Below are 26,606 nucleotides of genomic sequence, written 5' to 3'. Positions count from 1 at the left end.
TTGTCCATTTTGGAAGAACAAATAAGAATGCGGAATACAGGGTTAATGGTAGGGTTCTTAGTCAGGTGGAGGAACAGAGGGATCTTGGGGTCTATGTACATAGATCTTTGAAAGTTGCCACTCAGGTGGATAGAGTTTGTAAGAAGGCCTATGGAGTATTATCGTTCATTAGCAGAGGGATTGAATTCAAGAGTCGTGAAGTGATGTTGCAGCTGTACAGGACTTTGGTTAGGCCACAGTTGGAGTACTGTGTGCAGTTCTGGTCGCCTCACTTTAGGAAAGATGTGGAAGCTTTGGAGAGGGTGCAGAGAAGATTTACCAGGATGTTGCCTGGAATGGAGAATAGGTCGTACGTGGATAGGTTGAGAGTTCTCGGCCTTTTCTCGTTGGAACGGCGAAGGATGAGGGGTGACTTGATAGAGGTTTATAAGATGATCAGAGGAATAGATAGAGTAGACAGTCAGAAACTTTTCCCCCGGGTACAATAGAGTGTTACAAGGGGACATAAATTTAAGGTGAAGGGTGGAAGGTATAGGGGAGATGTCAGGGGTGGGTTCTTTACCCAGAGAGTGGCAGGGGCATGGAATGCGCTGTCCGTGGGAGTGGTAGAGTCAGAATCATTGGTGACCTTTAAGCTGCATTTGGATAGGTACATGGATGGGTGCTTAATCTAGGTTAGAAGTTCGGCACAACATCGTGGGCCGAAGGGCCTGTTCTGTGCTGTATTGTTCTATGTTCTATGTTCTCTGACCTCATATCTGTCTATATACCTTGAACCTGAATAATCTTACCACATTATTAATTGTCCAGAAGAACAGTGACAGATTTCCTCCTCTTCTGAACCTAGCATGCTTCTTAAGATTTATATGGAAAGTAATATTAAATAAATCAATCTATTCATGGCACTTGATTCAAGATCTTTGTACCTTTGATATCCCGGTCACACCTGCATCATTCCAATGGTTCAGTAATTGGCGCGCTTTGCTGGAAAACAATAAGAGCCAAAGTAAATGTTTTCTGAAATGTAATTTGTTTCAAGGACATAAATATGCATAAATCTGATCTCTGCGCAATTGGTTTTGTTTGTGTGTTCCATGTAAGTCTGTTGCTGTAATGCTGTGTGAGGATCTGTATATGCCTATGTGTCTGTGTGAGTGTGTCGGTTTGTGTGCATGTGTTTTGGTGGGTGTGGGTATGCATGTGTGTGTGTATCTGATTCTGTGTATTTGTGTTTGTGTGTACATGAGGGGTGTTGGGTGTATGTCTTTCTCTATATATATTGCCTGTGTAACTTTCCAGGAATGTCTCTGGAAAGAATGTCTCTGAGGCTGGTTAAGTTTGTGCACATGATTGTACCTGTATCTAGGTGCCTGATGTGTGTGCTAGATCTATTTACTTGTAATATTTCTGTCCATGTTTGTTTGTATGTGGCTTTCTGTGTGACTGCCAATACAAATTGCATAAGATATTGCTCTGAAGACTGTTATCTTTGACTTTGCCCATAGATTTTCTATAAGGTTTTGTACTGGAATTCATTGCACTGCGTGCTCTCAAGAGTGTCAGGGACCTATTTGACCAGAAAAATAAACTATGCCCCTGCTTAAACATTCGTATTGAAAAATCCTTAAGAATACAAAACGCCTGAAACATAGATTATCTGAATAACTTTGGATCACCAACATTATCAGAATGATGAATTTATCATCAAATTGTTTTGTACCAGGCCAAATCCCTTCAAAACACATCAAGTCAGTAGCCTGGACCCTAACTTTGCGAGTTGTTTTAAGCAGGTGGATGGTGGATATTCTAGGAATGATGCAGCTGGCTCAATCACTTAGTTTTAAATAACACAGAATTTATTTGTAAGATTACAGAATGAAGCACAAACAAAAGAGAACAGAATACTTTATAAAGTTAGAATACATAGACACACACCCAAGTACACATGCAAACGCACAGAGACACATGCACACATTGACACACATGCAAGTGTTTTGAGGGGGTCTGGCCTGGTCCATCACAGATTTTAGGCTTTTTGCAGAATTTGTTTTATATTTCCAGGTTGGGATTAGGGTTATTGGACTCAAAGGCTGCGCGTGACAGTTGTTAGTGTCTTTTATTCTGGGTATTGATTCTGGTTAGCTTAAACACTGCTTTGGATAGTCACTAAGTCACAAAGGGTTTTCTGGGGGTGGAAGAAGTAACTTTGGGGGGGTTTTACAAAAGGTGAATAAGGCCAAGCAGCTGGAATTGGCAGTCAAGCTGGAGTTGGAGCTGCTTCCTTCCGGGAGGAAAGGAGAGATAATTACAGCAATAGCCCAGCATTGAGATTTGCTGGAAATGCCATCAGAATCTTTGGGGACGGCTAAAATTTAATTAGAAATGAGGCAGTTTGAGTTAGATGCAAAAGACAAGCAACGGGCAAGAAAGACACTGTTTGAATTATGATTAAAAGCAGAGGAAGAAGAAAAAGAACAAATCGCTTTAGCAGGAAAAATAAAAAAAGAGAAAGAGAGCGAGGAAAGGAAGAAAGATCTTCTTAAACCATAAACCTGCGAAGGTAGCGTTTACTCACACAGCCCAGGATCAGCAGATAAAGAGGTTCCAATATTAAGAGGTACAAGATCCTCTCAATCTTTGATGTTGAAAGAGGAGGAGATATGTACCTCAGAAGGATTGTAACCAGAAAATGTGCTAGTAACAGAAATCCAAGGTGAGACAAAAAGTGCTCAATTATGCAGAGTGAGGTTAGAGTGCCCAGTGAAGAGTGGAGAAATTGTGTAGGACTACTGGACAAACTCTCAGCTCCAGGAATACAATTTGTCCTTGTTAACAATATAGCTGGTTCACAGATAGGAGTGCTGCCTATTGTGGTTGAAAAGCCAGTGGAAATCCGTCAACTGAACTATTGCAGGGCACATATCCTGGGATTTCTCTTGACTGTGTGGTAATGAGGTCACAAAGTCATCAGTTGAAACAGGAAAGATCAAAGAGTATAGATAAGAATGGTAAAGAGGAATTAACAGAGATCCTGTTTGATCAGATGGTGCAGACAAACTAGGAGCAGATAGATAACAAAACAGACATCTTTAGTTCAGAGAAATCAACTGAGTTACAGCAGATGAGAAACTAAACCAAATGTATCAAAAGGCATACATGGAAGATGAATTAGATATAGCACGGTATAGTACCATCTTAAAAATGATGTCTTAATGAGGAAATGGAGACTATTAGATATTTAGGCAGATGATAAATGGGCAGATTTTCATCAAGTTGTATTGCCAGTGGGTCATATAAAGGAGGTGTTGTGGGTAGCAAATGAACTACCAGTAGGAGGTCATTTAGGAGTAAGAAAAGCTTAAGCTAAAATGCAAAAACATTTTTATTGGCCTGGACTGCACATTTTGCCAGGCACGCCATACATGTCAGGTAATTGGAAAACCACAGGCAGTAATAAAATCTACATCTTTGAAACTCTATTCCTGCATTTTACCAAGCTTTTACAAGAGTCCTAATTGATTTCGTAGGAACCCTACCTAAAACAAAAAGTGGGAATCAGTATTTGTTAGCAATAATGGATGTGTCCACTTGATTTCCAGAGGCCATCATACAATCTCACAGCTGAAAGAACTGTAGAGGAGTTACTCAATTTTTTCAGTCGTTACAGACTACCCATAGAGATACGATCAAAGCAAGGGTCAAACTTCACATCAAAATTATTCAAGGAAGTTATGGACAGCTTAGGAATAAAACAATTCAAATCTACTGTACACCATCCATAGTCACAAGGAGCATTAGAAAGGTGGCATCAGATATTAACGATCATGTTGAGGGCTTATAGTCAAGATTATCCAGATGTTTAGGATAAAGGAATTCCATTTGTATTTTTTTGCCACCAAGTGAATCTACTCAATTCAGTCCAATTGAATTAGGTTTTGGGCATGGAGTGAGAGGATCACTAAAATTGATTAAGGAGAAATTGGTAAGTCATAATTCAGAGAACATATATTTGGACTTTGTGTCAAATTTTAGGAAATCATTAAATAGGATGAGGGAATTGGCAAGACACATTTAAAAGTATCACAGTATTCAATAAAACGGGAAGCAGACAAAAAAAATCAAAAACTTGCAATTTTGTTATCAGAGATAAGGAGTCTGTGTTACTTCAAGTGATAGATGAACCTTTAAGAGCAAGGTTTAGTGCACCTTATCAATTTGAAACGAGGATGGGTTAGGTCAACTATTTAAAAAAGATTTCAGACAGAAAAAAATCTCATTGAGTGTGTCATGTGTATATGCTCAAACAACATTTTGATAGGGAAGGAAAGCAAAAAGGAAATTGTGTTACTAGTTACTGCACAGAGTGAAGAACCAAATTCAGAGGATTCTGAATTGGATATTCCTCAAATTAAATTGGACAATGAGGAAGTTGTCAAAAATTGGGATACATTATTGAGTTTACTTCCAAAGGAAAATCGAAATGACCTGAAAGAGTCATTACTATCACATGGGGAACTATGTGAAAATAGCAATTTTTGAGAAGATTTGTAGCTCAGGTTGATGATAAGTCTGTAAGTTAGCTCGCTGAGCTGGAAGGTTTGTTTTCAGATGTTTCGTCACAATGACTAAGTAACATAATCAATGAGAGTCTCTCATGAAGTGCTGGTGGTATGTTCCTCCTCTCTATTTATAGGTCTTGGTTTCTTCAATTGGGTGATGTCATTTCCGGTTCTTTTTTACAAGGGAATGTAGATAGGGTCTAATGCGATGTGTTTATTGGTGGAGTTCTGGTTAGAATGCGATGCCTCTAAGAATTCTTGTGTGTGTCTTTGTTTCACTTGCCCCAGGATGTGTGTGTTGTCCCTATCAAAGTGATGTGCTTCTTTGTCTGCATATATAGAAAATAGTGATAGTGGGTCGAGTCTTTTAGTGGCTACTATACATACATACAGGCAAGGAAGGATACCACTTTGACTGGGACAACACACACATCCTAGGGCAGGTGAAACAAAGATACAAACAAGAATTCTTAGAGGCATGGCATTCTAACCAGAACTCCATCAGTAAACACATCGACTTAGATCATATCTACCTTCCCTTGAAAAAAAACATCATCCACCTTAAGAAACCAAGACCTATAAGTAGAGAGGGAGGACATACCACCAGCGCTTCACAGGCGATTCTCACTGATGATGTCACCTAGTATGGTGACAAAACATCTGAAAATAAACCTTCAAGCTCAGCGAGTTAACTTACACACTGATACACGGAAATAAGCTGTGAAGTACTAACCTGACTAAGTGTGATGCAGATATAGGAGATGCTATTCAGATTAAGCGACATTCTTATAGGCATATCCCTCTAAAGTTGGCAAGGTTCAAAAGGAGATTGAATACAAGCTCCAAAATGACATAAATAAAGTGAGTTACAGTGACTGGAGCTCACACATGCTAAACCAAAACCAGATGGTAGCCAATGGTTATGTGTGGGCTATCACAAAATCAATGCAGTTACAAAGACTGATACATATTTGATTCCACTTTTGGAAGACTGTGCTGAAAAGCTGGGAAAAACAACTTATATTTCTATACTGGACTTGCTCAGAGGATACCAGCAGGTACCTTTGTCTGAAAGAGCGAATAGAGTTTCAGCTTTCATAACGCCAAATAGACTGTATCAGTTTAAAGTCATGCCTTTGGAATGGAAAATGCGTCAGCCACATTTCAAAGACTAACCAATAAGGTCAGTTCCGGCTTACCTAATTTTGTTGTAAACATAGATAACCTGATGATTTTTACTCACACATGGAAGGAACATTTGCAACATTTATCAGAATTGTTCGATCAACTTTGGGAGGCAGGCTTGTTGTTAAACCTGGCTAAAAGTGAATTTGCCTAAGTCACCTTCCTGGACCATGTTATTGGTCATGAACAAATGGCCCCATGGATTGCAAAAACAAAGGTAACAGGGGAGTTTCCCATACCATCACTGAAAAGAGCAGTATTCCAATTTCTGGGATTGAATTGAGTTTATTGGAAATTTGCACCAAATTTTAGCAGTTTGGCTGCTCCACTCATTGAATTGCTAAAGAAAGGTAAGAGGTTTCAGTGGATATTGGACTGTCAGAAGGCATTGATAGACTGAAAACGATGTTAACCACTGCCCCAGTATTAGCCACATCTAATTACGGAAAGCCATTCAAAGTGGCTATCGATACAAGTGCTGTTGGTGTCGGTGCTGTGCTCTTACAGGAAGATGATGAAAAGATAGAAAGACCTATCAGATATTTCTCCAGGAAATTGAACATGCATCAACAAATTTTTGACAGGAAGCTTCCAGCTTGGTGTAAGCATTACAACATTTCAATGTTTATGTTACCAGTAATGTATTTGAGATGATCATATACACTGATCATAACCCATTGAAGCTTGTGGAGAAATCTAATGACAAAATTCTCGACTGTTTAGATGGAGCTTGCTGTTATAGCCATTTATTGTGAAAATTGTGCATGTGGCAGGACGGGAAAACGTGACTGCCGATGCGTTGTCGAGACTCAGATGAGAAACGGAGGCGTTTGGTGGTAGGACTAAACGGACTGAAATAGAATGTAGTCGTACATGTTTACATATTTATGGTCAATGTAATGTATATGGGGTTTTGCAGTATACTGACAGTGTAGAGTCATGGAATCCCTAAAGTGTGGAAACAGGCCAATGGCCCAAAAAATCCACACTGACCCTCCGAAGAGTAACTGTGTCAGACCCATTCCCCTACCTTCTTACTCTACAGTTACCCCTGACTAACGCCCTTAACTTACCCATCCCTAAACACTCAACTTAGCATAGCCAATTCACCTAATCTACACATCTTTGGATTGTGGGAAATGAAGCCATCTTTGGATATTGATGGTTCATTTTGCTTTAAAGGGGGACATGTGACGATGTTGTTCCTTTAACAAGGATAAGTTGTCCTTGGTTGTTTTTTCAAAGGGGTCGTAAATGCATAGATCCCAATGTGTCTGGTTTGGATGGGACTTAAAAGCAATTTGATTATAGCTAACAGATACTACCTCAGACAAAACGCTTTCAAATAAAAAAAACGTAAAATGAAAGGGATTAAAAATCATACAACACCAGGTTTTTGTCCAACAGATTTATTTGGAAATACTAGGTTTTGGAATACTGCTCCTTCATTAGGTAACTGTGGAGCAGGATCATAAGATACAGAATGTATAGCACAAGATCACAGTGTCATGCATGTGACTAATACAATAGATTCCATAAACCTAGATTACTGTTAATTGGCTGAGCAGAGACTGATAGCCAAGTCTGGTACCCATGAGCATGACTTTAACTGGGACCTTGGGTTCATGTTACATTACAGGTAACCCCACTACACTATACACTTTCTCTCACACACACACACACATGCATATTCTTACATGCTCACACACTCATGCAGACCCTCTCTCATACACTACGCTCTCTCTCAGACGCTGTCTCTCTGGGAGACAACACAAGCAAACACCCACTCTCACACGCACACTCACACGTGCACACTCACTGTCTCTCACACCGCAAACACACAAACATGCACACACACATACACTCTCTCTCCCTCACATGCATGCACCAACACATATAAGTCCATAGGTGAATTTGCATTTGCAGAATTGTAATTTCAGATATATTCTATTTTGTTCAAAAAGCACATAATCTGCAGGCAGTCAATCCATGTAATATTTTATAAGTTCCTTCTCTGGAAATAGAACCAGCATGACTCTAACCTTGCACCTTTAATGTGTTGTCTGAGTGGAGATGTAACTTTTTTTTATAAAACCTTACGTTATCTTGAGAACATGATTCGAAACAATTTCTGGGATTTACATATTAATGAACTGAAACTTGCAACCCGTTCTAAAAGATGAAAGATGAAACAGCAATCCAAATTTCTTCCATATATCATATTAGTTGCATGTATGACACTGTGATCTTGTGCTATAAGTTCGGTGTCTTATTATCCTACTCCACAGCAACCTGATGAAGGAGCAGTGCTCCGAAAGCTAGTACAGAGGAAACTCGATTATCTGAATATCAATTATCTGAATATTAGATTATCCGAAGGGGATTTCAAGGTCCCGATAGAAACATTATGTAAAGAGCTGTTTCAACCCTGATCATGTCTTTTGTTTACAGGTACAATAATTATAAATGAACTCGGTTCTCTGAAATGCTGCTGAGAACAGTCTTGGACAGTTCAGGCACCATCTCCACATGACTGATGTCCCGCCCACTCTCTGTACCCGCACACTTTCCCTGGAGTTCTACATAGACGTGTACCCTGAAGACCCCTTCCACAGATAATCTCTCCTACATTGTCCTGTACAGGGCAAAGGTGGAAACTGTCAAAATGGTGTGTGTGTGTGTGTGTGTGTGTGTGTGTGTGTGTGTGTGCGCTATTTGGAGACTTACCGCACAAAGGCAGCAGCAGTCTTACTGTTGGTGCACAATCCAGCTGCCCACCTACCCCCCCCCCCACAACCATCAGAAGGGTGGGGAGAGTCAGATGGGGGAGTGGGGGCACGGACGAGGTTGGACAGTTGGTGGGGAAGGACTGCGGTGCAGGGTTGGGGGGGGCGCACGTGGGGTGGTATTGAATGGTGTCGGGGGTGGGCGGGTGGCCGGGGGCTTGCGTGCAGTGTGCTTTTGCCAAGTCTCCTGAACGGGGAGCAGATTTCACAGAAAACTCCAAGCCCCAGAGGAAATCAATTAACTGAATAATCAATTATCTGAACGAAATAGTGCCCGCCCATCTCGTTCGGATAATTGAGGTTCCTCTGTACTTACAAATAAACCTGTTGGACTATAACCTGGTGTTTTGTGATTTTTAACTTTGTCCACCCCAGTCCAATACATGCACCTCCACAGAAGTGGCCAGCTCTCCTAGCTCAGCTTTACTCTGGTTTGGTTTGGTTTGGTTTGGTTTTAGCAAGCAGTCAGTTTTTGAGGCTGCTGGTCAAAGAAACAGCTCCATGCCGATCCTCTCTCTCTCTCTCTCTCTCTCTGAGATCCCTTCTGTAAGAACCTGTGTTTGATTTTACCTTTTTGTGCTAGGGGGTGTTCATGGGGATTAGTGCAAGTATTTGGAACATCATCATTAAATTGTGAGAGAGTCGACTGATTTTCAAATAGTTATGTGCTAAGTTTGGTTTTGTTCATCTGTAAACTAAATTTAGTTTTGCTTAAAACAGAGGGTTGGGCATCATTCCTGGAATATCCACTTCACACCTGCTTATAACAACTGGGAAAGTTAGGGTCTGGGATATCTTCTTGATGTGTTTTGAGGGGGGTCAGCCTGGTCCATAACAAGGTACTTAGACTGGAACGGACAATCCCTATTTTTCACTATTGCGATTCATTCAGTCTACGAGGAGCAATAGCAATCCTCACGCCATTCAGTATAAAATCATAGAGATCTCTTGCACAGTAAACAGGCCCTTTGGCCCATCAAGTATATGCTGACCACATATAACCACCTAACTATTCTAATCCCATTTTCCAGCACTCGGCATTGCAAATATGCATTTAAATACTTTTTTTTGGTTGTGAAGGTGTTTGATTTGACCATTCTGTGAAAGCATTGTGTTCCAGATTCCCACCACATTCTGGATGAAAGAAGACTTTTCCTCACATCTACTCTAAACCTCCTTTCCCTTCTGTTAAAACGATGCCCCCTAGTCATTCACATACATGAAAACCAATTTAGGATTTTCCTATATTTTTCGCAGATTCTTTCATGATCCCAAATTTAGTCTACCTTAATACACCAGCTGGATCTATAAAAGGAGGGAACCATCTATCTGGTCACCAGGAAAGTGTAGGACCAAACTTGAGAGATCAGTGTTTGGGGAGGGTTAAATGTGGAAAAGACCTTTTTGGGAGAGATGGGGAGAATAGATTTGGGCAGGCAAAAAGGACCTGGAAGTGCATTCTCATTGAGTCATAGAGATGTACAGCACAGAAACCAGATCCTTTGGTCCAAATTGTCCATGCTGGCCAGATATCTTAAGTAAATCATAGTCCTATTTGCCAGCATTTGATCCATATCCCTCTAAACCCTTCCTATTCATTTGCTCATCCAGAGGCCTTTTAAATGTTGTAATTGTACCAGCCTACCCCACTTCCTCTATGCAACACCCTCTGCATGAAAAAGTTGTCCCTTAGATCTCTTTTAAATCTTTCCCCTCCCACTTTAAACCAATGCTCTCTAGTTCGGGGCTCCCCAACCTTGAGGAAAAGACCTTGGTTATTTACCCTATACATGCCTCTCTTTATAAACCTGTATAAAATCACTCCTCAGGTAAAATCACTCCTCAGCCTTGACGCTCCAGGGAAAACAACTCCAGCCTATATAACCTCTCCCTATAGCTCAAAGCCTCCAATCCTGGCAACATCCTTGTAAATCTTTACTGAACCCTTTCACATTTCACAACATTGTTTCTATAGCTATGTGCAGTGGGGAGAGAGGGATGGGGCCAACTGAGATGAAAGCTGTAAATGGCTGAGGGAAACCACTAATAGTGCTGCTGGTGAGGTGTCCCTAGCAACTAAGTAGGCATCAAAGGGACCACATGGGGTCAGTGATGTTGGTATTTGAGGGGTCAAACCAGAGGTGAGTTGCGGAAGATGCTGCATGCAGCATTGAGAGTAGGATAGTATAAGCCTTGGTGGGATGATGAACTCAGACCAGGCTGAATTCAGGTCCCTGTCAGAGAATCACAATCCCATCTTCCTCTTCTCAGACATCTTCAGGAAAACTGTCCTTTGACACGCTGGGCAGCTTCGGAATGCCAGTGCCCGTCCAGGAACACAGTGACCTTAGCTGCCGGAATGTCAGCCTTTGGAATGGGCATCTGGTGAGTGGCAAGTCCTTCCGGGAATATCAGGTGATAAGATGGTGCCATGTTTAGGTGAGAGGACAACTTTAAGATTGAGGGGTGATGTGAAATTCCTCCAATCATCTTAATACAACAGTGACGTTTTCCATAGAGCATCGGAGGCTGAGGGGTAATCTCATTGAGATTTATAAAATCATCAGGAGCATAGATAAGGTGAATAACCAAGATCTTACCCCCAGAGTAGAGGAGTCCAAATCTAGGGGACATAGGTTTAAGGTGAGGGGGAAAGATTTAAAAGGGATCAGAAGTGCAATTTTTACATGCAGAGGGAGAATTGTGCATGGAATGAGCTGCCAGAGGAAGTGGAGGAGATTGGTACAATTACAAGTTTAAAAATATGTCTGGATGGGTATATGAATAGAAAGGGTTTCAAGAGATATGGGCCTAGTGCTGGCAAATGGGACCAAATCGGTTTAGGATATCTGGTTGGATATGTTGGGCCGATGAGTTGGACCGATCTTTCTGTTTCTCTGCTGTATGACTCCGTGACTGACATTCACCCACAATAACATGAGCACTGGCCCATACTCTCACTGTCACTTATCTCCATCCTGGGCAGGTAAGGATGCATGCACGTACATACTCCTGTTTTGTTCGATAGATCTGCCAACTTGTCAAAATTCTTTCTATTATGTATGGAAATGGATTCGAAACCAGTTTGTGCAAGATGCAAATACCGTTGACTACTCACTTTTGTTCTTCCACCAGCCATTCTGAATCTTCAATGTTGTTACTGTGTTCAAAAATGAATCGGAAATTGTCTGGAACTCCTGATGAAGAAAATTATATTTTAAACGACTGCAGCGTCCCACATAATCATCAGGATCCTACATGCAGTGGGCATTTATTTGATAACCATGGTTTATCACAAGTTGCTGAAATTAATAACGGGCTATAAGTACAACCCTCAAGGTACACTTGTTAACAGTGTCATATTGTGAACACAGAACATGGAACAGTACAGCACAGGAACAGACCCTTCTGCCTACAGTATTGTAACAAACGTGATGCCAAATGAAACAAATCCTTTCTGCCTATCATTAGTCCAAATCTCTCCATTCCTTGCACATTCATATACTTAACGAAAAGTCCCGTAAATTCAAAGATATGCAGATTAGGTGAACTGGCCATGCTAAATTGCCCACAGCGTTCTGAGATGTGTAGGTTAGATGCATTCGTCAGGGGTAAATATAGGATAATGGGGTAGGGGAATAAGTCTAGATGGGTTACTCTTTGGAGGGTAGGTGTGCAAAAGGGCCTGATTTCACGCTGTAGTGATTCTATGAGTCTATGATTTTTTACCGTGTCTGCCTCCACTACCAGCCCTGGCAGTGTGTTCCAGGCATCTACCGTGTTCTGTGTGAGAAAAATGTCCCTCCATTCTCCTTTGAACGTAGCCCGTCTCACCTTAAATGTATGCCCCTTGTATTAGACACTTCACCTCTGGAAAAAACTATGCTGACTGTCAACTCTATCTATGCATCTCATAATTTTATAGACTTTCATCAAGTCTCCCTTCAACCTCTGTTTCTCCAGAGAAAACAACCCAAGTTTTCTTGCCTCTCCTTAAAGCTCATCCTGTCTCATCCAGACAGCATCCTAGTAAATCTCTTCTGCACCCTCTCCAAAGCCTCACCATCCTTCCTGTATTGTGCTGACCACAACTGAATGCAATACTCTAAGTGTGGCCTCATCAAAGTCTTATAAAGCTGCAAAATGACATCCTGACTGTTGTATACAGTTCCCCGACCCAGAAAGACAAACATGCCTTACACCTTCTTGACCATCCAATCTACTTTTATGGCCAATTTCAGGGAGCGATGGACTTGAACCCCAAGATCCCTCTGGAGATCAATGCTGTTAAGGGCCCTGTTATACTTTTCTTTAACATTTGCTCTCCCAAAGTGCAGCACCTCATACTTACCCAGGTTAAACTCCGTCTGCCATTTCTCTGCCCATATCTACAAGTAATCTACATCCCATTGTATAATTTGACAACCTTCTACACTATCCACAATCCCACCCAGCTTTGTATTGTTTGCAAAACTTACTAACCCACCCATTTACAATTTCATCCAAGTCATTTACAATAAACAGCAGAGGCCCCAGTACGGATCCCTACGGAACACTACTGGTCACGGAAGTCCAACCTGATAAAACACCCTTCCACCACTATCCTCTGTCTTCTATAGGCAAGCCAATTCTGAATCCATGCAAAACTGTCATTAGCCAATTAAATGGATTGTGTTCATTGAACTAAATATATCACAAACAATTATGTCTAAAACCACTGTGGGCACTCGTTGTGCTAATCTGCTGATATGTTAGGTCCACCTCACTACGAGTTTGACTTGTTAGGTTGCGAATCAGAGCAATGGTTGACAACATGGCTTTATGGTTGCAACTCGGGGTGAGAAAGGACAGTATGCACAGTAGGTTAGTTTACTGTGGATTCCTTCAGGCAACTGCATTCCAAAGTAAGTTGCAACTCTGTTCTCCCAAGCAGTTGTGAGATTTCGATGTATGTTTATTGGGAGGCCTGAGAATCTGTAGCTGAGCTCCACACCATCTTGCCTGCAGGTCTGTATCAGTGTTTATGCACCATGTATACATTTTATCATACTGATCAGCTCTTTACACCTTATCCCTTCTCTTCTACATGCACCATGTCTCCCTGTTTAAATGTGATTGACTTTACTCCTTTCTGAGAGCAACATGTAGCATAATCCTAAAACCCTCTGACCAAAGAAACTCCTAAAATCCTTAAGGGGCTATCACAGTGTTAGATTTGTATAAGCCAGGTGAATTTGGCTGAATCAGTACATAAACATTGCAGAAAACCAAGTGTTGGTTAGATTCTCTGTAATTCAAATTTCCACATAAGGCTGGTCTGAAAGTATTTCCACCTGAAGCTGGCTACTCTCAGAGAATTGAAACAATGAGGTAAATCGAAACAATGAGGTGCCTGAGTTCCTGCCGACCGATTCTATTTGCACCTGTTCGAAAGTCTTCATGCTTTGAAGAAGTGACGAAGAGGATTGATGAAGGTAGAGCAGTGGATGTTGTCTAAATGGACTTAAGCAGGGAGCTCAACAAGGTTCTGCATGATAGACTGTTTAGATCATGTGGAATCCAGGGAGAGCTCGCTGTTTGGATACAAAACTGGCTTGAAGAGAGGAGACAGAGGGTGATGGTGAAAGGTTGTTTTCAGTCTGGAGGCCTGTGACCAGTGGTGTGAAACAAGGCTCAGTGCAGTGTCCACTGTTTTTTGTCATTTATATAAATGATTTATGTAGGAGGAATGGTTAGCAAGTTTGCAGAAAACATCAAAATTGATAGTGTCGTGGAAAGTGAAGAAGGTTATCTCAAAGTACAATGGGACGTTAATCAGATGGAGGAGTAAGTGAGGACTGCAGATGCTGGAGATCAGAGCTGAAAATGTGTTGCTGGAAAAACGCAGCAGGTCAGGCAGCATCCAAGGATCAGGAGAATCGACGTTTCAGGCATAAGCCCTTCTTCAGGAAGCTTATGCCCGAAACATCAATTCTCCTGCTCCTTGGATGCTGCCTGACCTGCTGCGCTTTTCCAGCGACAAAATTTTCAGCGTTAATCAGATGGACCAATGGCTGAGGAGTGGCAGATGGAGTTTAATTTAGATAAATGTGAGGTGCTGCATTTTGGAAAAGCAAATCTTAGCAGGAGTTATATACTTAATGATAAGGTCCTCGGGAGTGTTGCTGAATGAAGAGACCTTGGAGTGCAGGTTCATAGTTCCTTGAAAGTAGATTTGCAGGGAGATAGGACAGTGAAGAAGGCACTTGGTATGCTTTCCATTATTATTCAGAGTATTGAGTATAGGAGTTGGGACGTCATAGTGCATCTATACAGGACATTGGTTCGGCCACTTCTGGAATATTGCGTGCAATTCTGGTCTCCTTCCCATCTGAAGGATGTTGTGAAACTTGAAAGGGTTCAGAAAAGATTTACAAGGATGTTGCCAGGATTGAAGGATTTGTGCTATTGGGAGAGGCTGAATAGGCTGGGGCTGTTTTCCCTGGAGGCTGAGGGGTGAGTTTATAGAGGTTTATAAAATCATGAGGGACATGGATAGGAGAAACAGACAAGGTCTTTTCCCTGGGGTGGGGGAGTCCAGAATTAGAAGGCATAGGTTCAGGGCGAGAGGGGAAAGATATAAAAAGGATCTGAGGGGCAACCTTTTCACGCAGAGGGTGGTACATGTATGGAATGAGCTGCCAGAGGAAGTGGTGGAGGCTGGTACAATTACAGTTTTAAAAAGGCATCTGGATGGGTATTTGAATAGGAAGGGTTTAGAGGGCTATGAGCCAAGTGCTGGCAAATAGGATTAGATGAGGTTAGGATACCTGGTCAGCATGGATGGGTTGGACTGAAGGATCTGGTTCCATGCTGTACATCTCTATGACTCCATGACTCTGTGTAAATTACACGCCTTGCACCCAGTCAATGCAGTTCACATATTATTTCTACTCCAATTTTCCTACCAGATGCTCTTTGACAAGACAGTAGTCAATTATTCCCAGATGTAGCCTCTCAAGGAACACAGAGTCATGGAGCTGCACAGCACAGAAACAGACCCTTCGGTCCAACTCGTCCATGCTGACCAGATATCCTAACCTAATCTAGTCCCATTTGCCAGCACTTGCCCCATATCCTTCTAAACCTTTCCTATTCATGTACATATCCAGATGCCTTTTAAATGTTGTAATTGTACCAGCCTCCAACCATTCCTCTGCGTGAAAAGGTTGCCCCCTCAGTCCTTCTTAAATCTTTCTCCTCTCCCTTTAAACAATTGCCCCCTAGTTTTAGACTCCCCCACACTGGGAAAAAGACCTTGGCTATTCACTCTGCCCATGATCCTCATGATTTTATAAACCTCTAAAAGGTCATGCGTCTGCTTCCAAAGCTTTAGGGAAAGTAACCCCACCTGATTCAGCATCTCTCTATTGCTCAAACACTCTAAACCGTAGTGCATCTTTTCTGCCCCTTTCAAGTTTAACAACAACTTTGAGATTAAATGTTAAGGGATATTATATAATTAATGGCAGGACCCTTAACAGTATTGATGGACATTGGGATTTTTGGGTCCTACTCTTTAGCTTCCTGAAAGTGGCCACACAAGTAGACAGGATGGTAAAGAAGGCATATGATGTGCTTGCTTTAATTAGTCAGGGCATTGAGTGCAAGAGTCAGAAAGTCATATTTCAGCTTTATAAGACTTTGGTTAGGCTGCATTAGAGTATTACATTCAACTCTGTTCGCCACATTACAGGAAGTATGTGGAGGCTTTGGATAGGGTGCAGAATAGGTTTACCAGGACGCTGCCTGCATTAGAGGGTATGAGCTATAAAGGAGAGGCTGGGCAAACTGGGATTATTTTCTCTGGAGCGGCAGAGACTGAGGGGAGACTTGACAGAAGTTTGTAAAATTATGAGATGCATAGATAGGGTTTGCAGTCAGAATCTTTCTCACAGAGTTGAAATGTTAATACTCGGGTTTGTGCACTTAAGGTAAGAGGGGGACTGCTCAAAAGAGATGTGAGAGGCAAGAGTGGGAGGTGCCTGGAATGCATTGCTGGGGTGGGTGGTGAGACAGATGTGACGGGGCATTTAAGGGGCTTTAAGATAAGCACATGAATAAGCACAGAATGGAAGGACATGGACTATGGGCAGGCAGAAGGAATTGTTTTAATATGCTGTCATGCTCGTCACAACATGGTAGGCTGAAGAGACTGAGCTGTACCGTACTGTTCTATGTTCTATCTTTCCTATAACAGGGAGACCAGAACTGAATCCAGTATTTCAATAGTGTCCTAACCATTGTCCTGTAGAGCCCATAATATGACCTCCCACTCCCATACTCGACTCACTGACCAATAAAGGCAAGTGTACCAAATGCCTTCTTCACTATCCTGTCTACCTGCGACTCCATCTTTTAAGGAACTATGAACCTGAATCCCAAGGTCTCTTTGTTTGGCAACACTCACCAGGACCCGACCATTCAGTGTATAAGTCCTTCCCTGCTTTACCTTACCAAAATGCAACACCTCACATTTATCTAAATTAAACTCCATCTACTAATCCTCGGCCCATCTGATTAAAGTCCCATTGTACTCTGAGATAACCTTGTTCACTTTCCACGACACTATCAATTATGATGTCTTCTGAAAACTTACTAACCATTCATTCTACATAAATCATTTATATAACTGGCAAAAAACTGTGGACACAGCATTGAGCCTTGCTTCACACTATTGATCACAGGCCTCCAGTCTGAAAAACAATCTTTCACCATTACCCTCTGTCTCCTCTCTTCAAGCCAATTTTGTGTCCAAATGGCTAGCTCTCCCTGGATTCCACATGATCTAACTTGTTAACCAGTCTATCATGTGACCTTGTTGAGCTCCTTGCTGAAGTCCATTTAGAGTATATAGCTCCTGCTAAGGTTTGCTTTTCCATAATGTGGCACCTCACATTTATCTAAATTAAACTCTATCTGCCACTCCGCAGCCAACTGGTCCATCTGATCAAGATTGCATTGTAATCTGAGGTAACCTTCTTCACTATCGACGGCACCTCCAATTTTGGAGTCATCTGCAAACTTACTAACTATACCTCCTATGTTCACATCCAAATCATTTACATAAATGACGAAAAGCAGTGGGACCCAGCACCGATCCTTGTGGCACACCACTGGTCACAGGCCTCCAGTCTGAAAAGCAACCCTCCACCACCACCCTCTGTCTTCTACCATTGAGCCAGTTCTACATCCAAATAGTCTGTTCTCCGTGTTTTCCATGTATTACATCTTGCATTTATACAAAGACTTTGTTTTGATCTGAAAGCAAGCCTAGACATTAATCTTAATATTCAGATTTATGTACCAGAAATTTAGAAATGTACTGCTCAGCAGGAGGCCATCAGGCTCCTCCTATCTGTGCTAGCTCTTTGAAAGAATAATTCTATTACTGTTGTCTTATTTCTCTGCTCTATCCTCAGATGCCCTGTCCTTTTCACATCTATACTCATTTCATTTTGATGGTTATCATTGAATCATTGATGGTTATCAATGAAGTTTCCTTCATTGTCCCAGGTACTTCCAGAATATAACCAGTCACTACTCAGTAATGTTTTACAATGCTGTCCAAACAGCTAAGGTTTTTTGATTAGATCTCCCAGGCACAGTAATGCAAGAAAACAATTGCAACAACATTAAATACTGCTGATGTCTCCACATGCTGAAGATTATGGATTAGAAGTCCAGCTGAGATATTTCATACTAAGGAGCCGATTCCTCAGTTCACATGAATTCTAGCTTTGAACTTTTCATGTTATTCTAGTGTCCAAGATTACATGAGTTAAATATTGTCACCTCAATGTGGGGCTGTTGGATCAAACTGCATTTCAGTAAAAGACAAACATGGACTTTGTAATAATCACCTTCATTATTGTTCCCAGGAGCTGGGATCTCCCACACCAGTAAAAAAGACACAAGCCAGAAGTAGCACAGTTTCCAGTCCATGAGTCAGAGGTAGCGGATTCTGAGAGATTGGTGAAAATATCAAGAAGGTAAAGATTGTAATCATAGCATCAGGCAGAGACCAACACTATAACTAATTGGGATAGCTTTGTAAGCAGCTGGTACAGGACGTGTGGGCAGAATGGCCTCCTGTACTCCAAGAATCAATGCTACATGCTCTTGTATTAAACATTGATGAGGCCCTACAGTATGCACCAACCTGATCACACTGAAGGTCACCTTTACACTGCATTTGACAGGGTAAATATTGTTTTGTTTTAAAAGTCTGTTTACTTTTTGTTCTACGTGACCTGTCCATTTGCATTTCTGTCTGTTGATCTATTTTTTTGTCAGCTGGCCACATTTAGCAGCACTTTGGCTTTTAAGACAGACAATCCTCCAGAGTGAAATTGAGTTTGTGACCAAATGGGTCCACAGGTAGTTCTCCTATAACGCCGGAGCTGCGTTCCAGTGAAACCTTGCTTAATAGAAATAATGGAGCCGATGGGAAAAGTGGGGTTAGGGCACTCACGATCACTCAAAGATCACCCAAAAGCCTAACACAAAGTATAGCACATCATTCATGAAGGTTTGAATCATAGTTATTAAAAACATTAACACATTACGTTGAAAAATATTGTTAATGCAGGGACAGATTCAGGCACAGTCGTAGTTGCAGAAGTGGGGGGGCTGTGGTTGATTGTCTTTTGCCTGTTTCTTGAGGGGGGGGGCGCTTTAAAAAAGACATTGCAATTTTATCATCAGGACCAGGTTCTTGCTGACATTCTTGTCACTATGCACCTCCAATTTTGCAAAAACAATGATAATCTAAGAGTAGATTGTGTGATATACAGGTACAAGAACAAATTAGAAAGGCAGATGGTATGTATGAGAGTGATGCAGTCCTGCAGGAATTATACAGTACTTACAGCACCTGGCAGTGGGGCATGGGGCAGGACGGAGCATGCAAAATGATCACCACTGGATTCGCACTTTGTGAACAGAAGTAAGCATTCTCAAAAGTACCCTTCCCTAATTCTCCAGGGATGTTATAGCTGCTGAAACACCTTTTATACGAGAACTATCAGCATTAGGAATAAGCATTTGTTGCCTTTTTAGAGCACAGACTTAAACAGTCTAAGGCAGACTTTCTTTGTAAATGTTTGAATTGACTGTCTCTGAGTCTCCTGGTGGGTTGTCACATTGTGTCACAGCACTGGAACCAAGTGCAGGACATTGACAACTGGTGGGATACAACTAAAGACATTGAATCATCCTGGCAGAGACTTGGAAGGATATCACCGTTCCTTCAGAGTCAACACCCTTTGTAATGACATTGCAAGTCAGGACTGCAGCGGTTCAAGAAGGCAGCTCGCTAACACCTTCTCGAGAGCAACTGGAGATGGTGCAGCCAGTGACAACATATCCCATGAGTGAATTATGGTTTGCCTAATGGTGGGGAAAGTAAATGAAGTAGTTAAACTGGGACCAGCAGGATTGTGAAAATGCACTGATCCAAACCAGCAGTCCTTATCACTTCACCTGCCAGGTTTTCCAAAGTCTGGGAATCAACTTTGGATAAGGTTGAGTTTGAAATAGTTACATAATTCTGAGATATCCCACTTCATTATAACACAATGACATTTAACTTATCAACCTGCCTCCTGTGAACACATTGTGTGCCTGTCCTGACACTTTCCGTTAAAATTAGAACCAAACTCTTTCAGGTTTTCAACATTTTTACGATCCACCTGACTTAGACCCACTAGTTAGGGCAATAAAAATGGAGCCATGCAGAACATCGATTGCTTTGGAAGTAAGCTTTAAGAATCAACTAAAAGGTGAACTGTAATTGCACTTACTTCTCATGCATGGAATCACACAACTGTTGCCAGTTTCAGGAAGAGCAGAAAATATCCCATGTAAGTCTGCTTTCTCCCAGTATAAAAGGCATGCTTGACTTGTGTATCAGCAAAGGCCCAATACAAATATTGGAGAATCACCGCGGTTCATAACCTTTCCTGTAAAAGCACTCATAGAGTTTACATAGCTGATCTAGCCTCTGGTTGCCCTCAGGCTACTGATAGTATGTGTTTAGGAATAATCATTCATTGAGTGTCAGGGACAGTTGGTTAGATTCTCCCTTTTTGGAGATTTTTATAGCTTTGCGCTTGTATGGCACGAATGTTATTGAGGAGTAAGTGAGGATTACAAATGCTGTACATCAGAGTCGAGAATGTGGAGCTGGAAAAGCACAGCAGGGCAGGCAGCATCTAAGGAGCAGGAGAATGAAAGCTTTGGGCATAAGCCCTGATTCCTGATGAAGGGCTTATTTCCGAAACATTGATTCTCCTGCTCCTCGGATGCTGTCTGACCTGCTGTGCTTTTCCAGCTTCACACTCTCGACGAATGTTATTTGTCACTTGTCAATCTAAACCCAGACATTGTCTAGATCTTTTGTATTTGAGCACGGGCTACTTCAATATTTGACGAGTCACGAATGGTGCTGAACACTGTGCAATGATCTGCCCCACGTCTGACCTTATGATAAAGGGAAGGTCATTGATGAAGCAGCTGAACATAGTTGGGCCTAGAACACTGTCCTGCAGACATGTCCTGAAGCTGAGGTAACTGACCACCAACAATCACAACCATCTTCCTATGTTCCAGGCATGACTCCAACCAGCAACATGTTTTCCCCGATTCCCATTGGCTCCTGTTTTGCTAGGGCTCCTTGATGCCACACTCGTTGAATTTTACCTGGTTGTTAAGGGCTGTCACTCTCACCTCACCTTTGGAGTTCGGCTCTTTTGCTCACTGACCAGCCTTGTTCACTGCAGTTAAAATTAATTTGTTAACTTTAATTTCTTTTCTATTCCAGTGGAAACAGCACAGTGACGTGACTCCAGGTCACGTGATGGCCTTGTAGATGATGAAATCCAGGAATGTTAAGAGATGTTGTCAATTCAATCTCGAACTGGATGCAATGTAAAGAAAAGCACCAAATAGATTTGGATGGTGAAATATTATTGCTAGTACACAGTCTATCAAGGTCAATACATAATGGAGGTTGAAGTGAAATAAAGACATTGTAGACTGGACTAAATTGAGAGACAATTGCTTTATTTCCTGTTTGTTTTTCCCCTGTTTATATTCAGTAGTTGCTGATTGTGATGCGTGGGGATTTTTGAAGCAGTTCCTTATTGATCACCAAAAGCAGCAACACAAGAGTGAGAAAAGGAATGGCTGTGTCAGATTAGGCTGCAAGGCAGGAGACACTTGTGAAGCATTCACCAGTTAGTCTGCACGGTTTGTTTCTTTGTTGTCATTTCCATGCATTCAATGTGCTGATGTTTCTGCAGCTATTACTTTAGAATTGTACTGGAGGTTCCAGGGGTCTTGTATAACTTAAACTCAAAATCCCAAAATTAATTTCCTAATTTGGGGCTTTACCCAATAAAGTAACAAGAGACAGTCTAGTGCAGTGACTCAGAAAACCTTACTTAGGTCATAAATAACAGCTATTAAAGGAGGCCAGTGACCTTCTGGGTACACTCTGGATCTTTCTTCCTGGGATGAGGGTACAGGCTCAGAGACAGCTCTTGGTCCTTCTCCAATGCGTTGAGGTCTTCCACTTCTGATTGAAAGCAGCAGAACTTCAAGCGTCTTGAGATTTCAGTTTCTCCATTTCCATGTTAAGATTCACTCTGTTGCATTATCTGTAATCTGTGAATCATTTTGACTCAGATTTATGTAAATAGAGACAGAAAAAGAAGAACAAGGATACAGCTCTCGGAGAAGGTAGAGATCGCACTTTTGGTGGGTTGTGTATAATTGTGGTCTCCACATTGTAAAAGGATACCGTGGCATTAATGGATGATCAGCTCCTGCCTCTGGGGAAGAAGGTCTGGATTCAAGTTCTACCTGAACAGGATGTGTTTCATAACATGTCTGAATAGGTTGGATACATCACTATAAAGGCAGTGAGGAAGGGTTTGCTGCTGGCCAATTTTGGACCTGGAAGTCAATTATCCCTGTTATACTCCAGACATGAGGTTTGGCATACATTTGAAGAAAAATGAAATAGAAATCCCTACAGTGTGGAAACGGGACATTTGGAACAAAAAGTCCACACTGACCCATTCCCCTACCCTATTACACTCCATTTATCCTGACTAATGTACAATCTATACATCCCAGAACACTACAGGCAATTTCCTATGGCCAATTCACCTGACCTGCATTTCTATGAATTGTGGGAGGAAACCGGAGCACCCGGAGGAAACCCATGCAGTCACAGGGAGAATGTGCAAACTCCACACAGATAATCATCCGAGGATGGCATCGAACCCATGTCCCTGCTGTTGTGAGGCAGCAGTGTTAACCACTGAGCCACTGTGGCACGGTGGCACAGTGGTTAGCACTGCTGCCTCACAGCGCCAGAGACCCAGGTTTAATTCTCGCCTCAGGCGACTGACTGTGGAGTTTGCACATTCTCCCTGTGTCTGCATGGGTTTCCATGGGGTGCTTAGGTTTCCTCCCACAGTCCAAAGATGTGCAGGTCAAGTGAATTGGCCATGCTAAATTGCCCGTAGTGTTATGTGAAGGGGTAAATGTAGGGGTATGGGTGGGTTGCGCTTCGGCGGGTCGGTGTGGACTTCTTGGGCTGAAGGGCCTGTTTCCACACTGTAAGTAATCTTAAAAAAAAAGGGCGGCATGGTGGCACAGTGGTTAGCACTGCTGCCTCACAGTGCCACACACCCAGGTTCAATTCCTGCCTCAGGCGACTGACTGTGTGGAGTTTACACATTCTCCCTGTGTTCTGCGTGGGGTTCCTCTGGGTGCTCCGGTTTCCTCCCACAATCCAAAAAAATGTGCAGGTAAGGTGAATTAGCCATGCTAAATTGCCCATTGTGTTAGGTGTAGGGGAATGGGTCTGGGTGGGTTGCGCTTCAGCAGGTTGGTGTGGCCTTGTTGGGCCGAAGGGCTGTTTCCACACACAGTAAGTAATCTAATCTAATCATTGACCACTGTTAGAAAGATCCCTTGTCATTTATCCCATTCAGTCAATTTCCTAATGGAGTCAGTGATTTTCCCTCAGTTCCTATGAGCTTCAATTTGAAATAATTGTCTCTCAGGTGCCCTCAGGGAGATTGCAGAAATAATACCCAATACATTTCTATGACCACGATCTCATTCAATCAAAGTTTTCAGATTTCTCCTGGCTCTCTCTGGCTGAAATTGTTTGCAGTGTTCACTTACTAACTTCCTGACAATGAATGTATTTATCTGTATTTATATGTTAATATATTTATATATGTTTATAAATGAGTGCTTTCCCTCTCCCAAGTTTCATCAGTTGCAGAATATTATGTCAATTTAGAACCAGAAGGTATAATCTCAGAATAGGGGGTTATAATTGAGAGGAGCCTTGTATTTATACAGGGGGGAATTCTATGGTGAGATGTCAGTTATATCATTATTAATACTCATTACATTCAATTGAAGAAACGAGTATAGTCATAGGAAAACTGACTCGTTGGGAGGGAGGTATAATTAACTGTTGCCTTCTGCATCATGAAGTGAGATATCACATGGGAATTCTCATTGAATAGGGCCCTCTGAGTCCTCACAGTGATTTACGAAGAATGAATGTATATTGCTCGTTTTGCCCCCTTTTAGTTTTTGAATGGTTTAATTTAAAAATAACCAGCAACAAAGCTTTAGTCTTAAACAACATAAAGATTAATTTATTGCACAATCGTTGCTGCAAGCTCTTTCAGTAAAAATTATAAAGTTAATAAAATTACAAACAGAAAGTTTTAAAAGAGAGTTTTGAGATAGAAGTAAGATCAGTCTTTAAGAATGTGGGCAGAGGGTGTGGGGGGAGAAACAGGAGCCTCATTTGAAGGGGCAAGGGGCGACTGAAGGGCAACAGGAAATGAGATGGAAAGAGAGATGTAGAAATAGAGCAATAAGACGAAAGAGCGGGAGGGAGAGACAGGGAGAGGGAACTAGGGAGAGAGAGAGAGAGAGATGGGGACAGAAAGTGTGCATGTGTGTGTGTGTGTGAGAGAGAGAGAGAGAGAGAGAGAGAGAGAAAGAGAAGGAAAGGCCCAGGGTCTCTCCCATTTGCTCCATTGCTGTTTAAAGCACCTTCTGCTGGCCTCCCCACTCCACTGCACAGGGTGGTGGTGGGTGAAAAAAACCCATCAGGGATTAGTCAAAGAGAGGGAGGTAGCAGCTCACAGCACCATCAACACACACAGCAATACACACACACACACACACACACGTGCACAAAGTCAAGGGGGTAAGACCATATCTGGGTATGTTCATCTCTTTCTGCTTATACCTCAGGGGCAACATCACAAGGAATCAGACAGACCTGCTCTGTCTCTCCAAAGACATTCTTTGAAGAAACAACTGTGCAACCTGAGGGATTCACAAGAATTGTTGCTTTCCTCCTTGTGCAGTGGCATTGGAGGCCACCAGATGATGGTGTTGTTACACGTTAAACACAACAAGAAGAGAGATAGAGAGAGAGAGAGAGAGATGGTTTAACCCAATTTCAATAGACCCCAAAGCAACAGACAGCCCATTGAATAGAGATGCACACAATCACACAAACACACACTTGTACTTTGATTTGTTTATTATTGTCACATGTACCTAGGTACATTGAAAAGCTTCATTTTGTGAATAGTACAGGCAGATCATGCCATACAAAGTTATTTAGGGTAATAGAACAGAGCAAGGAAAACAATATTACAGCAACAGAGAAGATGCACAAATAGCCAGATCAATATTAAATTTAAAATTTAACAGGTCCATTCAGAAGTCTAATAACAGCAGGAAAGAAACTGTTCTTGAATCTTTTGGTATGGTACTTAAGCTTTTGCATCTTCTGCCCACCTGAAGGAGTTGCAAGTGACTAAAAGCAGGGCGGGAGGGATTATGTTGGCTGCCTAATACGCTAATGCACATTCACAGATACAGCCAGGCATAGACAGGCAGACGCACAGTAAAACAGAGAAAGGAACACATACATGCAGACAGATACATACAACTACACATACGGACACACTTAGATCTTAAGACATAGGAGCAGAAATTGGGCCATTCAGCCTATCGGGTCTGTTCCATCACTCAATCATGGTTGATAAGTTTTTCAACTCCAATATCCCACTTTCTCCCCATAACCGAGGAGATTGCAGAGACTTTGGCTTGGAGCTTTATGTCATCATTGTCTACAGGAATAGTGCTAGAAGACCGTAGGATAGCAAATGTCATCCCCTTGTTCGAGAAGGGAGTAGAGACAATACTGGCAATTATGGACCTGTGAGCCTTACTTTGGTTGTGGGTAAAGTGTTGGAAAAGGTTATAAGAGAGAGGATTTATAATCATCTCGATAGGAATGAGTTGATTTGGGATAGTCAACACGGTTTTGTGAGGGGTAGGTTGTGCTCACAAACCTTATTGAGTTCTTTGAGAAGGTGACCAAACCAGGTGGATGAGGGTAAAGCGATTGATGTGGTGTACATGAATTTCAGTCAGGCATTTGATAAGGTTCCCCACCAGAGCCTATTTAACAAAATATGAAGGTATGGGATTGAGGGTGATTTAGTGATTTGGAACAGAAATTGGCTAGCTGAATGAAGACAGAGGGTGGTGGTTGATAGGAATTGTTCATCCTGGAGTTCACTTACTAATGGTGTTCTGCAAGGATCAATTTTGGAGCCACTGCTGTTTGTCATTTTTATAAATGACCTAGATGAGGGCGTAGAAGGATGGATTAGTAAATTTGCGGATAACACTAAGGTCAATGGAGTGGTGGATAGTGCTGAACGATGTTACAGGTTACAGAGGGACATAGATAAGCTGCAGAGCTGGGTTGAGAGGTGGCAAATGGAGTTTAATGTGGAAAAGTGTGAGGCGATTCACTTTGGAAGTAGCAGGAATAAAGAGTATTGGGCTATTGGTAAGATTCGTGTTAGTGTAGATGAGTCGAGAGACCTCTGTGTTCATGTACATAGACCCCTGAATGTTGCCATACAGGTTGATCGAGTTGTTAAGAAGGCATATGATGTGTTAG

The 26,606-nt window shown here is 41.9% G+C and overlaps 1 protein-coding gene across 1 annotated transcript in view; it reads right to left on the bottom strand.

Annotated features, from left to right (window-relative positions):
- LOC140476550 (uncharacterized) overlaps positions 1–20,461 on the bottom strand; it is a 32,081-nt gene extending 11,620 nt beyond the window's left edge. The window contains exons 1-4 of the mRNA XM_072569330.1: positions 20,374–20,461; positions 18,433–18,533; positions 11,649–11,727; positions 927–984 (exon numbers count right to left, since the gene is read on the bottom strand). Coding sequence (XP_072425431.1) covers positions 927–984; positions 11,649–11,727; positions 18,433–18,514 — 219 coding nt within the window. The 5' untranslated portion in view covers positions 18,515–18,533; positions 20,374–20,461. The remainder of the gene's footprint in view (positions 1–926; positions 985–11,648; positions 11,728–18,432; positions 18,534–20,373) is intronic.
- Between the last annotated feature and the right edge of the window lie 6,145 nt (positions 20,462–26,606).

Source organism: Chiloscyllium punctatum, chromosome 4, assembly GCF_047496795.1.
Source record: "Chiloscyllium punctatum isolate Juve2018m chromosome 4, sChiPun1.3, whole genome shotgun sequence".
Lineage (NCBI taxonomy): Eukaryota > Metazoa > Chordata > Chondrichthyes > Orectolobiformes > Hemiscylliidae > Chiloscyllium > Chiloscyllium punctatum.
Note: the sequence above shows the minus strand (reverse complement) of the source record. Positions and strands in the feature narration are given on the sequence as shown.